At 36.1% G+C, this 15,699-nt stretch overlaps 1 protein-coding gene across 6 annotated transcripts in view; it reads left to right on the forward strand.

Moving 5' to 3' along the window:
* SPATA9 (spermatogenesis associated 9) overlaps nt 1-15,699 on the forward strand; it is a gene marked incomplete at its 3' end in the record, with an annotated part of 46,072 nt that overhangs the window by 16,450 nt on the left and 13,923 nt on the right. For 5 of the 6 annotated variants that reach the window (XM_081133355.1, XM_081133354.1, XM_081133357.1 and 2 more), the window contains one exon: nt 10,876-10,964. The exons of the other annotated variant lie outside the window; for it this stretch is intronic. In XM_081133355.1, the coding sequence (XP_080989481.1) occupies nt 10,899-10,964 (66 nt within the window). In that variant the 5' untranslated portion in view covers nt 10,876-10,898. The remainder of the gene's footprint in view (nt 1-10,875; nt 10,965-15,699) is intronic. 6 annotated transcript variants of the gene reach the window in all.

The following is a 15,699-nucleotide window of genomic DNA, read 5'->3' on the forward strand; positions in this document are numbered from 1 at the left end:
CTGAGCATCTGTAAATTGGGGATATCCAGGCCTCCCTCCCTGAGTTAGCGCCCAACAAATGGTCTGTCTGTGGCATTACATCCCTTGGTAGGTATTTCCAAAATGGGTACTTATTCTTAAATATGAGAACAAACTAGATGCAGATCTCCAGATCAGGCTAAGGTTCTGTGCCCCAGATTTGAAGATAACATAACAAATACTTTTTTCTGGTTTTTGCCATTATTATTTTTAAATACCTGGGTTTTGCTGTGTCATGTTTCGTACTTCTTGGAGAGAAGTTTATTTTCTCTACCAACTTTGTTGATTAAAAGCCAAGTACTTTGTGTTCTTAAGTTTTCCCTTGAAAGAATCTTGGAGTTTTAAATGGAACAAGCTACTGAACAATCCTTTAAGAATTTAAACATACTCCATTAACTTTAGTTCAGTAAAAGTAACACCATGAAATGCTTTGTCCATTGTTAATGTTCTATTTTTTAGAACATTACTGAATTATAAATCTAACCTTACTACTTCAGGGTGTTGCCATCAATATGTAAAACATAGGAAATCTGTCAAGCTTTCTAATGTGACTGTTGTACAAAGTCTACATCTCATGGCCACTTTTATAAAGTGGTGTTTATTCAGCCTACAAATATTTACTTTAATGCTAATCTTACTTATCTGGACCCTCTACTAACACTTTTGTCCAAGCACAAAAGCTTTATTATTTTTATGTACTTAATTGTAGATCTTTGGGGGGGGGGGATCAGGTTTATAAATATTAATTTTCTTGGCAATTGACCTGCTATTTTCTTGCTAAATAGAAGATTCTTCCTTGTTTAGCCCAGGTCAGAGTATCACAAATTTTGATTTAATTAAGTAGAGTTGAAGCTCAATGCTAATATGTTGCATGTTGCCAGAATAGAAATAGTTCATGATGATTTATTTGTTATTCAAAATTATGGAGTAAAAATATTTTTATTGAAAAACTAATTATTTTTGTTAGAACAACTATTAGTTTATTTTCCCATTACCTAACATATTGCAAGCCGTTTTGAGAAAAAAGCCACAGGAAGAAACATGTGGAAACTATGTTAAAGTCTTTCAAGCTTCCCTTCAATAAGACAGTGATTAACTGTGCCCCTCTGGCTGCTAGCCTGATAGGGCAAGAAACTGACCTTGACTCAAAAGAATCAATGCAATAACCTCAAGTTTCTGCTTTATATCAAGATACCAAGTGGCCTAGGAATTAGAATTCTAAAATTGTAGGATTGCAGGGTTATAAAGGGCTTTAAAGTCAGAACTCACTGATAAAGAAATTGGGAAACAGTGAGTGACTGGCTAAAGGTCTCAGAAGAATCTGGCTCAATATATTCAATAGAGTAAAACATATACAAGTTCCTTGCTGGTTCAATATATTTTTTTAGATTTAAAAAAAAAATACGTCTTTATTGATTTCAGAGAGAGGAAGGGAGAGAGAGAGAGATAGAAACATCAGTGATGAGAGAGTCATCGATCAGCTGCCTCCTGCCCACCCCCGACTGGGGACTGAACCCCAAACCTGAGAATTCAACCGCAATCTCCTGGATCCTAGGTTGATGCTCAACTGCTGACCTATGCTGGCTGGGCTCTAATTCAATATTTTAAAAATATTTTGTGGTCTTTTCTGTATTTGGCTTTTGGAACACTAGGGAGTATCAGTAAATTACAAAGCATACTTCAAAAAATTTCCGGGGTGTAGATTGTTCACATAAGTAACTGGAGTGAGCAAAAAGAAAAATATTTAACAATTAAGGATGAAAGATTAATGAATCCATACATGCGATAACATAGCATATAATTATATACACGTATATACGCAACGAGTGCATGTAAAACCAGTAAAATCTGAGTGAAGTCATTGGGTTATACTAATGCCAGTTTCCTGGTTTTCATATTGTACTATAGCTTCATAAGATGTAGTCACTGGGAGAAACTGGGTGAAGGGTAAATGGGACCTCTCTACTATTTTTGCAACTTTCTGTGAATCTTATTATTTCAAAATTAAACATTTAAAAATTATGAACAGCTGCTATGAAACTGCTTTTTTTTTGGTCATAATTAGATATTTATAAACTATAGGTGGTTAGAATTTAATATAAAAATAATTACAACCTGCAATCCTGGTTTAGTGCTCACCCATTTGCCCATTTCTTGTGTCTCCTTACCTAGGAATATTCCCAGAAATTGCCTCTTCTTGATACTCTCCATTAGAAAGCTGATTAATATTCATGGTTCAGGGACCAGCTCTCTGTTGAAGGCCCCCAAATCATTCTGTCGGACCCAGATATCTCATTTAGACTCTAAGTCCTTATTGTATTGTTCTCACTAGAGGCTAGCAGGATGTCTGACACCAAGTAGGCTCTCAAGAAATAGACAAATGAATAATTGACTTTTCAAACATAGGATATTTGCACTTGGAACTCTCACCATCACCTAAATTTGAAATGTAGCAAAACAAAACTAATATTTGCTTCCCACCACTCTTACCCACCCAACCTGCTCGTTCCGCCAATGCCTGTGTTTCTCCCATTTCCACTGTTCTGTCATCCAGCCAGGCTTTAAAAATTTAAGCTGCCCTTGACTCCTCTTCTCTAAGCTAAACAGTTACCACTCAATAAATATTTATTTATTTTGCTCTCAGAAATTCCTTATATTTGTCCCTTCACCTCTATCTTGTCCCTGTAGCTACCACTTTTGCCTTATTTTATTACTGAATGTTTCTAATTTTTCTCTCTGCTCCTAGTCTTAATTCACATTCACTCTATCTTGCATGCTAATGTCTGGTAGATTTTCCTAAACTACTATTTTTGTCAGGTCACTATACAGACTAATACCATAATCATTGCTACTGTTTATTGAGTGTAACGGGCACTTTGTTATTGTAGGTATATTATCTCACTCTTTACAACCGCCCTAGGAAGTAGGAATTGTTTACCTTCATTACCATCATTTTATAGGTGAAGGAAATGAGAGTCCAGGATATTAAAATGTGTCACATTTTTTAAAATAGTGAAGCAAAGACATGAACTCAGTTTAGCTTGGCTCCAATCACTGAAAATACCATTTGCCTAAATATAAATACACCTTGTCCATTCATCGAAACATGCCCAGCAGAACCTCAGCCTGGCAAAAACAAGTGCTCAATAAATAGATATTGTAACACTTAAGAAAATAGTTGAGTTCAGTAGGATGCAAGCTGAAAGTGACTACCCCTATTCTCCCACCTTCCAAATTTACACTGTCAATCTGTTCAAACTCTGTGCTCCACCTTGAAATCTAGGGAGATTTTATAGTTTTGTGCTTGCTCTCAGGTAATAATAGTATTTTTAGTCCAGTCCAGTCCAGTGTAATAATCCAAACTCAAATCTCATTTCATTTAAAACTTCTTTTCTTTCCCAGTTGAGTTTTGCATCAGGCCTGGAGATCTACAGTCGAGGAGAGGTGGGGAGTCAGCTGTTTTCTTCTTCTCATTACTCCTTTCCCTTCATTAGTTGCTGCTTTAGACCTTTTCAAACCTGCAAGAGGGAAGGAGGAAAAGTAAGGTGGGGGTGGGGGAAGCTCCTATTTAACTATATGGTTGTGACTAGCATTGCTGCCCTTAAGAGTGGCAAGTAGTGGAGCTGACTCCCCATGTCTCATGGAACCCTGCTGAGAACCTCCGACTGCATTTCTGGCTAGATAGCAGTCCTGGGAAGCCCTTGGAGACTGCATTTCTGGCTAGATAGCAGTCCTGGGAAGCCCTTGGAGACTGCATTTCTGGCTAGATAGCAATCCTGGGAAGCCCTTGGAGACTGCATTTCTGGCTAGATAGCAATCCTGGGAAGCCCTTGGAGACTGCATTTCTGGCTAGATAGCAATCCTGGGAAGCCCTTGGACTTCACAGTCCTCCTCTCTCACACTGCTTCTTCAGATGGGGTCTATTTTGTGAGAATATCACTGGCTGCCTTCACAGATGCCATATCAAGTCCACACACCTTGTTCCAAACAGCTTTCCCTCTCTTCATATGTGAACATAACACGCTCATTTCAGTCCAGCCCCGCTGTTTTGCTTGTTTTCCTTTCCCGCCTTTCCTCCTCTGCCAGTCTGAATGGAATTCCTTGCCAATCTCAATACGCACCTTTTTCTTTGAAGCTTTTCCTGGTTTACCCCCTCCCACAGGGATTTTCCCAGGGGGAAACCCTGAGCAGTCTAGTCTATACCAAAACAAATAAACAAACGAAAAGTCAGTTTTACTTAAGAATATCCTGAAGAAGCAGTAAAAATTATTAATTTTTAAAAGTATTGACCCTTGAGTATGCATGATTTTAATATTCTGCGTGATTTAATAGGGAGTATGCACAACGCCCCTTTGCTGCATACTGAAGTACACGATTCCCTCAAGGAAAGGCAATAGTATACTTATTTGAGTTGTGAGCTACTTTATTGATGGACTCTCACTTTCACTTGAAAGCATGACTGACAGAGAAACTATGGTTATATGGAGTTGAGTGTTTGGCAAGATGTTTTCTCAAAAATGAAAAAAAAAAGCCTCTCACTTCAAGAAAAACAACTGACAGTATTTATTGCCGATGATAAATTTAAGCTTTAAAGCAAAAACTAGAATTTAGGAAAACTTGGATCTGGCACCATGGGCTTGACAACTTGTGGTGGTTTTACAGATGTGTCTCCACATTCTTTGAAACAGCTCCCCATAAGAGGAGGAGCTTGGTTGCCTTCCCTATGAGTGTCTGCTGGACTGTGTCCAGTGCATAGAACAGGGCTGAAGTGATGAGCTGTCATATTGAGGTTATAAAATGACTGTGGCTTCTGTCTCAGGTGGATGCCCTCTTTCTTTCTTTCTCTTTCTTTCTTTCTTTCTTTCTTTCTTTCTTTCTTTCTTTCTTTCTTTCTTTCTTTCTTTCTTTCTTTCTTTCTTTCTTCCTTCCTTCCTTCCTTCCTTCCTTCCTTCCTTCCTTCCTTCCTTCCTTCCTTCCTTCCTTCCTTCCTTTCTTATTATTATCTATCTATCTATCTATCTATCTATCTATCTATCTATCTATCTATATCTATCTATCATCTATCTATCATCATCTATCTATCTATCATCTATCATCTATCATCTATCTCTCATCGCTCTCATTGGGACAAGTTGCCACATTGTGAGGAGACTCAAGCAGCCTATGGGAAGGCCCACATGGCAAGGAACTGAGGCTTGCAAGCAACCATGTGAATGAACTTGGAAGTGGACTCTGACGCCTGCTAAATGGCACAGGAGTGAGTTTAGAAGTAGATTGTCTCTGAGTTGAGCCTTAAAGTGACTGCACCCAAAGTTGGCTGCCTTTCTCTTGCTTGCATAAGTAACATTCTCTGCATGTCTCTGCTATTGCTTTTATATTTTAATGTAATTGTCTCTGAACATGTCTGTTTTATATTGCATGCTACTTTATTTAGATCAAGGACTTTTTTGGTTCATTTTTCTATCCCAAGTGCCTGGCATACAGTAAACACTCATATTTTGATTGAAAAGGTGAAAAACATCCTTTACAGAATTTCTGATCTGTATCTTTTCCCAAACTTTTTAGATTATTTTAAATAGGGCATTTCTCCTATGGTTCTCATTTTTCTCACAGAACTTGAAAGCCTCTCACTCTAACTAAGAGAGGCAGTATGTGTGGTGAAAAGAATTCAAAAATTTGAAAAGCAAATCTAGACCAGAGTCCTTGCTCTGCCACTGGCTGGCTTGGGGATCCTTTCTAAATTCCTCAGAGCCTGGTTTGTCATTTGTATATGGAGATAGTAATACTAAAGTATGATCCATTTAACTATTCTGTTTCCTATCTTTAAATAGAATCTGGGGGGAGGGGGGGAGGAATCTGCCTTTATTACATCCTTTAAAAGAAAAAACAAATAGTTATTTACTTTTCCAATGCTCTAACTGCCAAGTTAACACATATTAGACATAATTAGTTTTGAGTTTTACTGATTTTTTTTCATGTAAGAGACAAGAAACAACACCCACAGATCAGGCAGATACAGTTTAAATCATTGGCCAGAAACACTTTATTTAAAAATAAAGGGCATTGTTATCAATATAACATATTGCTTAGTTTTGAATGTTTTTGAACTTTATATAAATAGACTCTTGCTTTGCTTTCTTTTTTTGCATCTTGCTTTTTTTATTCAAAATTATTACATTCCTGAGATCTATTCATGATGTTGTGTGTAGCAGTAATTCATTTTTACTGATATATAGTAATTATTATGGATATATATTATTTATTAACTAATTCTATAGTTGATGGATATTTGGGATGCTTATAATTTTTTAATATTACAATTAGTGCAGCAGGGGATGTTCTAGTACATGTATCCTGGTGTAAGTGGAGATATTTGTAAAATTGAAATTGGTGGTCGTAGCTATGTATATCTTTCATTGCACTTGATAATACTAATTGTTTTGCAAAGTAGGTTTATGCCAACTTACATTCTTGTACCAGTGTATGAGAATTTCTGAGCTCCACATTCTGCATAGCACTTGACACAATAGGAAAACTTGAAAATACAGTTTGTGAAAGATTTTAACATTTAGTTTTCAGTAATAGAGCTAATAGATACATATTAGTGTGCTATAAAATAATTGAATAATACAATTGATAAACTCAGTTTATTGCATTTTCATATTCTTTGATGAAGTATGTTTCCTTTGTATGATTTATGACATTTATGAATTTTTTTTTCATGTAATTGGACACAAAGAAACCTTAAAATCAGGAAAGTAGAGATTTTATAGGCCATATTCTCTGATTTAAAAGCCAATCAAGAACTAAGTAATAAGACTATCAAATTTTAATTACTTGAAAATTATAAAACATAATTAAGATAGGTCTTGGAGCAAAGAGGAAATGAAAGGAGGCATGGAAAAGAACTCTTCTTTCAAAAGCCTATGGGATAAAGTGAAAGATATATTTAGAATATGTACACTGTTAAAGAAAGACTAAAAATAGGGAAATTTTGCACTTACTTTAAATTCATCCTGAGCATGGATTAAAAAAAGAGAGAGAAATTGTATAAGATTAAAAATAATATACATCCAGAAGATTAAAATAATTATATGCAATTCTGTGACAACATAATTGAAACTCTTTTAGAAGAGGATTTTCTAGTAGAACATAACTTATCAAAACTGCCCAAGAAGAAAATTTTAATATGCAAATGAACGTGTGAAATTTAAAAGTTGGTAAATATAGCTTTTTAAAAATATCAGGATCAAATAGTTCCACAACTGAGTTCTTACTAGCACTAAAAAACATAAGATAAGGAATTTTACTGTATGCAAATTATACCTCTATTATTAAAAAAGGGAAACAAAAGAAAGAAAAAGAAATTCCAAATAATTCAGATGTTGTTCCAGACACTTCTGAAAGAGGAACCCTTCTCAATTCATATGCACACAGATGTAATACTAACCTTTTAAGTACAAAAAAGAAAGCCATGAACCAATCTCATTTATGAATATAGTTGAAAGAAATGTAAATGAAATCTTAGCAAATAAAGTCTAGCAAAATATCAAAGGAATAATGTACTGTAATCAAATACAAATTTTTTTTTTTTCAGGAATGTTAAGATGTTCCCAATGTCAAGAAAGTTAATACATAATTTATTATGTCAACGAATTGAGAGGAAAATGTGATCCTATCCATAGACTCTGCAGTGGAAGCAGATAAAATTCAACAACCATTGCCAATAAAAACAAACAAAACCAGGATGGTAATAGAAGGAAACTAAATATATTAAGGGCTGTTTAAAAAAACAGTTGCTGTTAGTTTTTGGTAAGCAGTAAAATATTAAAGCCATTTTAATTGAAAACAGGAACAACATAGGCATTCCTGCTTTAATCAGTATTATTCAGCTTTGATTTGGAAGTCCTAGTGAATGCAGTTAAATATAATAATAAAATAATTGATATGGACATGGAAAAAGAAGCAATAAGATGATCATTTTCTCCTGATGATACTGAAATACAAGATATTAGTAGAAAACCAAGATTAGTTGGGGGTGGGTTTTGGAGGGCACACTACTAGAGGTAATATACTAGTAAAAAAGAAGAGCACAAAGACTTTCCTTAATAGAAAATAGAGCATATTATAAAGCCACTCTAGTCAAATCAGCATTGTAATGACATGGAAATAGAGAAATAGATCAGTGGATCAGAATAGAAAGTGCAGAAATAGTTCATAATATCTGTGTGTGTGTGTGTGTGCATAGTAAAAGTGGCATTTCATATCAATGAGAAAACAATAGTTTATTTAATCAGTGGTACTAAGACAGTTCAGTATTTTGATAGAAGAAAATAACAGCCTATTAAAAATGAAGCATCAAATGTATATCATGATGGGAAGAATAATGGACAACGATGTCTGACCTTCTCAGCGTCCTGCTGTCTAACAAAACATCAGCAATTCCCAAACTTGGGTGGCAATTCTGATGTTGCTAATTCTGTCCCTGTCTAGCCTGTCACTTAAAGTGTCCATCAGGTTCTCCAGGTCTACTGTATATTAATGGTACCCAACTGAAACTGTAGAATAGTTATTAAATAATTTTTAAGAAGAAACAAATTTTATAAACATGCCTGTTTTGAAACATCTTTGAAAAATCTGTACTTACAAGAGATGTAGCAGGTATTTATTTTTGGTTTTAAAAGATGATTATTTACCTTACAGAAGAATTTTATCTGGGATTATTTTTGAAGAATAAGTTTCCCTAGTACATTTCAAATGATTCAATTTACAAACACCTTATTTACATATAAGCTGCCTCAAATTCTTATTAGAATTTATTTTATAAGTATGGAGCACTCATATGAATTATAAAGAATGACAAATAAAGAAGATAATCATTGACATTTCATCTAACTTTATCTGAAATAACTTAAGATGCATCTGATATAAATATAAAAATATAATTAAATACCAACCAAAATATTTTCATATGGTGCCTGGTCAGCGTGGCTCAGCAGTTGAGCATCGACCTAGGATCCAGGAGATCGAGGTTCGATTCCCAGTCAGGGCACATGCCCGGGCCGTGGGCTCGATCTCTAGTAGGGGGCGTGCAGGAGGCAGCCGATCAATGACTCTCTCATCATTGATGTTTCTATCTCTCTTTCCCTCTCTCTCTGAAATCAATAGATATATTTAAAAGAATAAAATAAATGTGGCAGGGTGCAGGGTGGGATTTTTTTACTTTATAACCACCAACCCTTTTAGTCTTTTTTCATCAGAGTCATTAAGAAAGAAAAGACAAAAAGGACTTTGTTAGCATAACACAGAGTCAGGTTATGCTTAAAGTGAGGGACTCTTAGGATGAGAAATATTTTTCTTGTAGATTTGTTAATTTTATAGGATGCCTAGGAAGGCAAGAACTGATGAAAGGAGAAAGAAACTGGGTGAAACCAAGTGGGAGGTAGGACACTGGGGGCGGGCAGATGGATAAGAAGAATTAGGCAGTAGATGGGAGTGGAGCACAGGGAAGAAGATGGGAGAAGGTACTACCAGGTGTTCCTCTGAGGTAGACTCTGATGGCCAAGTATCTTGATAGGACAAAGAAAGGATTTCATTTTCTTATAGACTCTTCGTTTGTATGTTCACTGTTGTTTAATTAGGTTTTCTTTCTGGCAATGCTTGTGCTTTCTAGATATTAAGGGTGTGGTCATCTTAAGCCTCAGGGTCATAATGGAGGAAGGCAGGTTAAGGTTAGGAGAGGTGGTTGTGCTGTGGTGAGGAGTGTTCTTAGGACTAAGGACCGTGTGAAAGTCAGGAATCTGCTGGCTCCACGTAGGAGAGGAGTCTTCTGAAGAACATTTCTCTTTCCCATCAGTAGACCTCCAGCAGTCACTTCATGCTTGCTGAAGAAAACCATTTAGCTACAATTAAATGTAAAGGTTTCAAATTACAATGGGATGTGTGTTAACCAGCTCAACTCATGTGCACTAAATTGTAACTAGGCATCAGTCAAGTCTGCATGATATGCTGTTCTTCCCAGAGGTGGGATGGGGAGGAAAATGGTCAGCTTGGGGGGAGGGTACTAGGAGAGGAAAAGATGAGAGACACTGCAGAAGACAAACAAAACAAAGGCTTCACAATTTTGCCTGGGTTGGACCTAGTGACCCTCATTTGGGTAAGGGAAAACAATCTGTCCAGAAGCCTTTCTGAATTAATTGCTGTGTTTCTTTTCCACTTGGCATTGTATGTGAAGCATTTCTTTTAAAGCATATGCCAGCTCCTTTCAAAGGGAGCTTTGTTCTCAGATGATCCATTAATTGAAGTATCACTGCAGAAATTGGAACAAAATTCGATTTATATTGTAGAACTCCTTAGTGTGGTTCATTTTTCAATCCCCTTTCTCCTCCCCCGGTGCCTCCAAACACACTCTCTTCTCACTGCCCGAGTAATTTCAGAAGCTTCTGTGCCGAGTTCTCAGAGGCCCATTGTGCAGTAACAGAGGATTCCGGCGGCAAGCCCTGGGCTCTGTCCCCGCGTCCCTGAGGGGAAGGCTGCCCCGTCCCTGCTGATGGGTAGAGGACAAGCATCGCTCAGGCCCGCAAGGCTGCCAAGCACTAGGAACCCGAGCAAGAGCTCATCATGCCAGTCAAACCTGTTGGGTGGATATGTGGGCAGGTGTTGAAGAACTTTTCTGGCAGAAGTATACACAAGCTTGTTGTAAAGGGGATATGGGTGTGGGGAACTGGGAATAAAATCCCCTAGGGTTTGCTTGCTTTTCTAGCCACCTAAGCAGTGGACCCAGTGTTCCATGTTCTTTTGAATTACAGGTAGGGGATGTTTTTAAAGTTTTTTTTCTTTAACTTCTTTTTGTCTTAGTTGAGGGGATCCAGAAAACAATCATGGACCTTGTAGATGAGTTTAAAGATGATGTCCCTACCTTCCTAAGATTATCACAGTCTAATCAGGTAATGTGATCTCATAACTGAAAAGAATTATAAAAAGTATATTGTATTTTTAGTATCATACCAATTATTTAATGCTTAATTTTCAGATCAGTGTTTGAAGATTAGGAAAACATTAATTTCACTTAAAAAAACAAAACAAATTTCAACTCTTACTCATTGGGAGAGATTGGGGACAAAGAAGTGAGGTAGACAGATAAGTTTAAAGACAGTCACCAATTGTTAGATTGGAAATCTAGAACTCTCTAAGCCACAATTGCAATGTAGTTTACTTAGATTTGTTTAATATAAAATCAGAAACATACCTAAATATACTTTCATTAAAATCTCTGGCACTTAACTCAGTGAAAAAACATAGCTGACATACATTATAACAATGGAAAGATAAATATTGTTTGGGTGTGTGTTTTATGTGGAAAGAAAAGTGATATAAATTTAACAAAGTATGTATGTATATGTTCTAAACATCTGTTCCAAAAGGGATTTGAGACATAAAATATTGGGATTGCAAGAGGGGTTAGAGAGAGAACTTTGAAGATACAGAGGGTCAGGAAAAAGTAACATCATGGTTAGGGGTCAAGTGTAACCTACTTAACTCAAAAGTACACAGCTCTTAATGGACAAGTGTTGTTTCAGTCATTTTGACCACAGTTGGAATGGAATACGTTGTAAAGTTACATGGTACAATAACAATCTACTTATCCAGAAATCACACTTTTGGCAATGTCACACATGAGGAACCTGGAAGTAAACACAAAAAGCACTCTGAGTAACATACTGATCACAAAGTCTAAATATTTCATTCCAGAGAAAAGGTACTAGAGCTACCTTTAACCATTCATCCAGATACCCAGGCATCAGACGTTATTTGCTCTTCAAAAATAAATTATCCAGAAAAACAATGTTAATACTCCATTGTTAACTAGATTATTTTTAAAAGGTGAGATTGTGTATGCTGCAAGTTTTATTATTTCCATGAGGCTCCATGGTTCCCAAACATATTGAATGGAATGGTTTTAAGAATACTTAGAGGGCTTTATTAATTGGATTGTATTTTAAATCTCTAAATTTTGTGATTAGTATTTAAATATATTTTTAAATTATTATTTTAAGCATTTATTTACTTAGGAAAAGGCCTGGAGCAAGGGAAAAAAAGATTTGATGGGAATGGTGGTGAAATCTTTATAGAGGAATCTACCCAGCTAATGGTTATTACATTGTTCTTCATGGCTAAAGATTTTGAAGGAAATTTTTTTTTTTCTGGGACTGGAGAAAGTTAATTTTAGAATCTTGGCTTGAGGCTGTGGGTTCTGAGGTCCTATACTCTCAATTCCCTCCCAACCAGCCCAGACTCCAATACCTTCAACATCTACTTCCTTTAGTAAAAAGTAAGTTCTTAAGATTTACACTTGCAAATTGCAGATGATTTCCATATGAAGATATAAGGACTTAAAATAATAAACCTTTACATTTGAACACATGAAAAATGCATACTACAATTGGAGAATTAAATTTTTTTTTAATTTAGATGATCTTGAACGAGAGAAATATTTTGTGGTAAATAGGGTCCATTTTTGTGGGTTATGATTATGAAAGATGATTATGTGTTTTATTCTGTAATTACCTTGCACTTAACTGTTGTACTAAAAAATTGGGAATTATAGACAGAACACACTAGAATTCATGACTTTTCTGAATTCTCTATGCTTTAAAAAATGGACAAAAACTACTGGGTATGCAACAGTAACGTCTGGAAATTACTTATATTGGCATTGCGGTTTCTAAATATAATGACAGTAGAACTGTAACTAGAATGTTCTATAATTCAATTATATTTTTGTTTCTGGTGGCTTGTTTCTTGTGGGGCATTATCATTATTGTGAAAGTTACAAAGTACATTATGAACTTAAAACTTTCTGGGTGATTTCTAATTTAATATTTGGTATATTTCTATGATATTTCTCAATATTAACTTGTGATATTGTTTCTGACACTCTTATTCATTCATTTTAACTTGCATTTATAGAGCACCTACTGTGTGCCAGAGAGTGTCCTAGGCACTGAGGAAAGATGAGTAAGCCAAGTGGATATAGAACACTGCCATAGAACTTAAATCCTAGTCAAGCAAAAAAAAACAGTAAACAAGGAAAAAACATATTATGTTAATGGTAGATCTTAAGGAGAAGAAAAAATACAGCAGAGAAGGGATATGAAGTAGAGGTGGAAAGAGCAACTGATGGTTAAAACCCCAGAGGGTCTTAGTGAGAAAGTGATTCTTGAATAAGACTTGAAGCGAGTGAGGAAGACAATGTCGGTGTCTTTGATGGATCAAACAGCACAGCTCGTGCAAAGTCCCTGGGGTGGGAGTATACCTGACAAGTTCAACCACTAATGAGAAAGGAAAGGGAAAGAAACAGATAAAGTGGCCTGAGAGGTAAAGAAGAGACAACCTTGGTAGGCCTTGTAGACCCTTGTACGTACTTCGGCCTTAACACTGAGTACACCAGGAAGCCACTGAAGCAGTTGAGCAGAAAGCAAGATAGGATCTGACATAAGTTTTAATTGTAGCTCTCTGGCTGGTGTGTGGAGGAAAAGAATGAAAACAGGCGTGGGCTGAAGCAGGCAGAGTGCTGAGGAGGCTCATTACAAGCCTGGAGAGGTGAAGGCAGTGTAGGGGTATAATGGACCGGGTGTTGGTGCCGGGACAGTGAGAGGTGGCCCAGTTCTGGGGCTGTTCAGAGAAAGAATGGAATAAGGTTTGCTGACAGGCTGGCTTTAGAGATGTAGGGTAGCAAAAAGCTGACATAACACAAACTGGAGTTCAGCGTTAAAACTGCTGATGATAGAGAAATGGGCCTGGCTCTAGAGAACATAAAATAAAAAGGGAAAGCAGGATAGAAATTGAAAGGATGGAACTCAAATAGAGAAACCTGGAGCAGGATTCTTGAACCAATCTGAGGAACTGCTGCTAACTTTATTTTGGGAACTGGTCCTCAAGAACCTTTGTGTGTCTCTGAGGGGATGGTGGTGGCTGGGTGTTGGAATTTCTTTTCTGACGTTTGGTGATATGCTCAGATGAAGATAATGATGACAAAAAGAATCATCTAAACTTTTGTACTTTGCAACCAATTCAAGAATGCTTTCTTATGCCAATAGTTTTAAAAAAAAAAAAAACAGAGGAAAAAGAAATGAGGATGTCTTAATTTGGAGTCAACATTTAAATTTACACTCTCGGTTTAGTAACAAAATATATAACATAGAAAATAGGCAAAAAGAAAAGCTAGTAGCTCAAAAAAAGAGGGGGAAATGTTTTATTTAAAATTTTTTCTGTTAGAACTAATTTTAAAAGTAGCTAGTTTGGCTCATCAACTTAAACTGGTGACTGTTTTGTTTGTTTTTTTAAAAAAGAAGAATGTCTCATTCTGTATCTAAAAGAATGTAAGTAGCCTATCTTCTGCTGTCACTTTCCTATTCCCAGAGCCCTGAGGAACCACCGAACATGCACCCAGTGCCCAGATTCAGTTTCTAATACTGTTCTTCTTAAAAGCAGTAACCATCTTCTTGGGAACAAGTTGATTCCATGTTTTGTGTCAGAGAAAGTGAAAGTAGTCAGAAATATTTGTTGTCAGAAGTAATTCTTTCAGAGATATCTAAGAAAGTATCAAAAACAGGTTAAGTCTATTGGAAAAAGCTCTGAATTCACGATGAGACTAAAATGAGAAAGATACTAGAAAGTGCACTAAAGCATTATTATAATACACGCTTGAATTTTTTTTAAATATTGTGTATAACAAATGCTATATTTTGCTCAACACATATTATGTGAACCCTACAGGAGAGTTTTGATTAACAGATTATCAATTACAAATAAGCTTATTTTTCCACAGAGATAAAAATTTAGAAAGACAATTTGGAAAAGAGGGGAAAGTTGAATGGATCAATTTAGTATAGTGTTTGGGGGAATTAATCAAGATTGGTTAATAGAAATGCTCTTTATAAAGTCAGTGAATCTGAGCCAACATATACAGATCACCAAAATTTTGTAAAGACACATAAAATAAGGAGAGGAAAACTGCAGAACATTAACGTTTTGCAACTGCAAAAATGAAGTGTTCCTAAAACGCTGTGTGACCATATAGAGGAGGTGTTAGTAAAGGTGGAACTGCACATATCCCATTCCTATTTGCCCTGGCAGTATGGCCTTCACTTTAATTATAAATTGTAATGAGAGAAAACACAGTAAATTGTAATGAGAAGCAAAACCAAACTTATTCTAGCTGCTCCTCCTTGAGGAGTTGAGAGGAAGAATCAGCACAATGTGGGGGAGGGGAAATTCCTTCCTCTACCCTCTTGAGTTCTTATGGCTGAACTAATAATAAAATTGGCACAAGACCAGATAACAGGAGAAAAAACAATTTAATGTGTGCATACAGATCATAAATGATACTCAGAGAAATGATCGATGCATGTGTTTTCTACACCTTTTAGACAAATTTGTGAAGAATTATCAGGACGAAGAAACTTAGATTTGGGTGCTCATTAGTGAGAAATCTAAGCAAAGTTTGGGCTTGGATAGTAAATTAGTAAAAAAAATGACAAGGTTTTTAATACACATTTCTCAGCTCTGAATTCCCTAACTCTGGTGACAATGGTGTCTCTCATTAGACTCCAGGTGCAGGGATAGAACCTTTCACATAGGAGATTTATCTCCAGCTTTCAGAGAGAAAGATTGAGAGAC

The sequence above is a fragment of the Miniopterus schreibersii genome (assembly GCF_964146895.1).
Source record: "Miniopterus schreibersii genome assembly, chromosome: 3".
In the NCBI taxonomy this organism is placed as follows: Eukaryota; Metazoa; Chordata; class Mammalia; order Chiroptera; family Miniopteridae; genus Miniopterus; species Miniopterus schreibersii.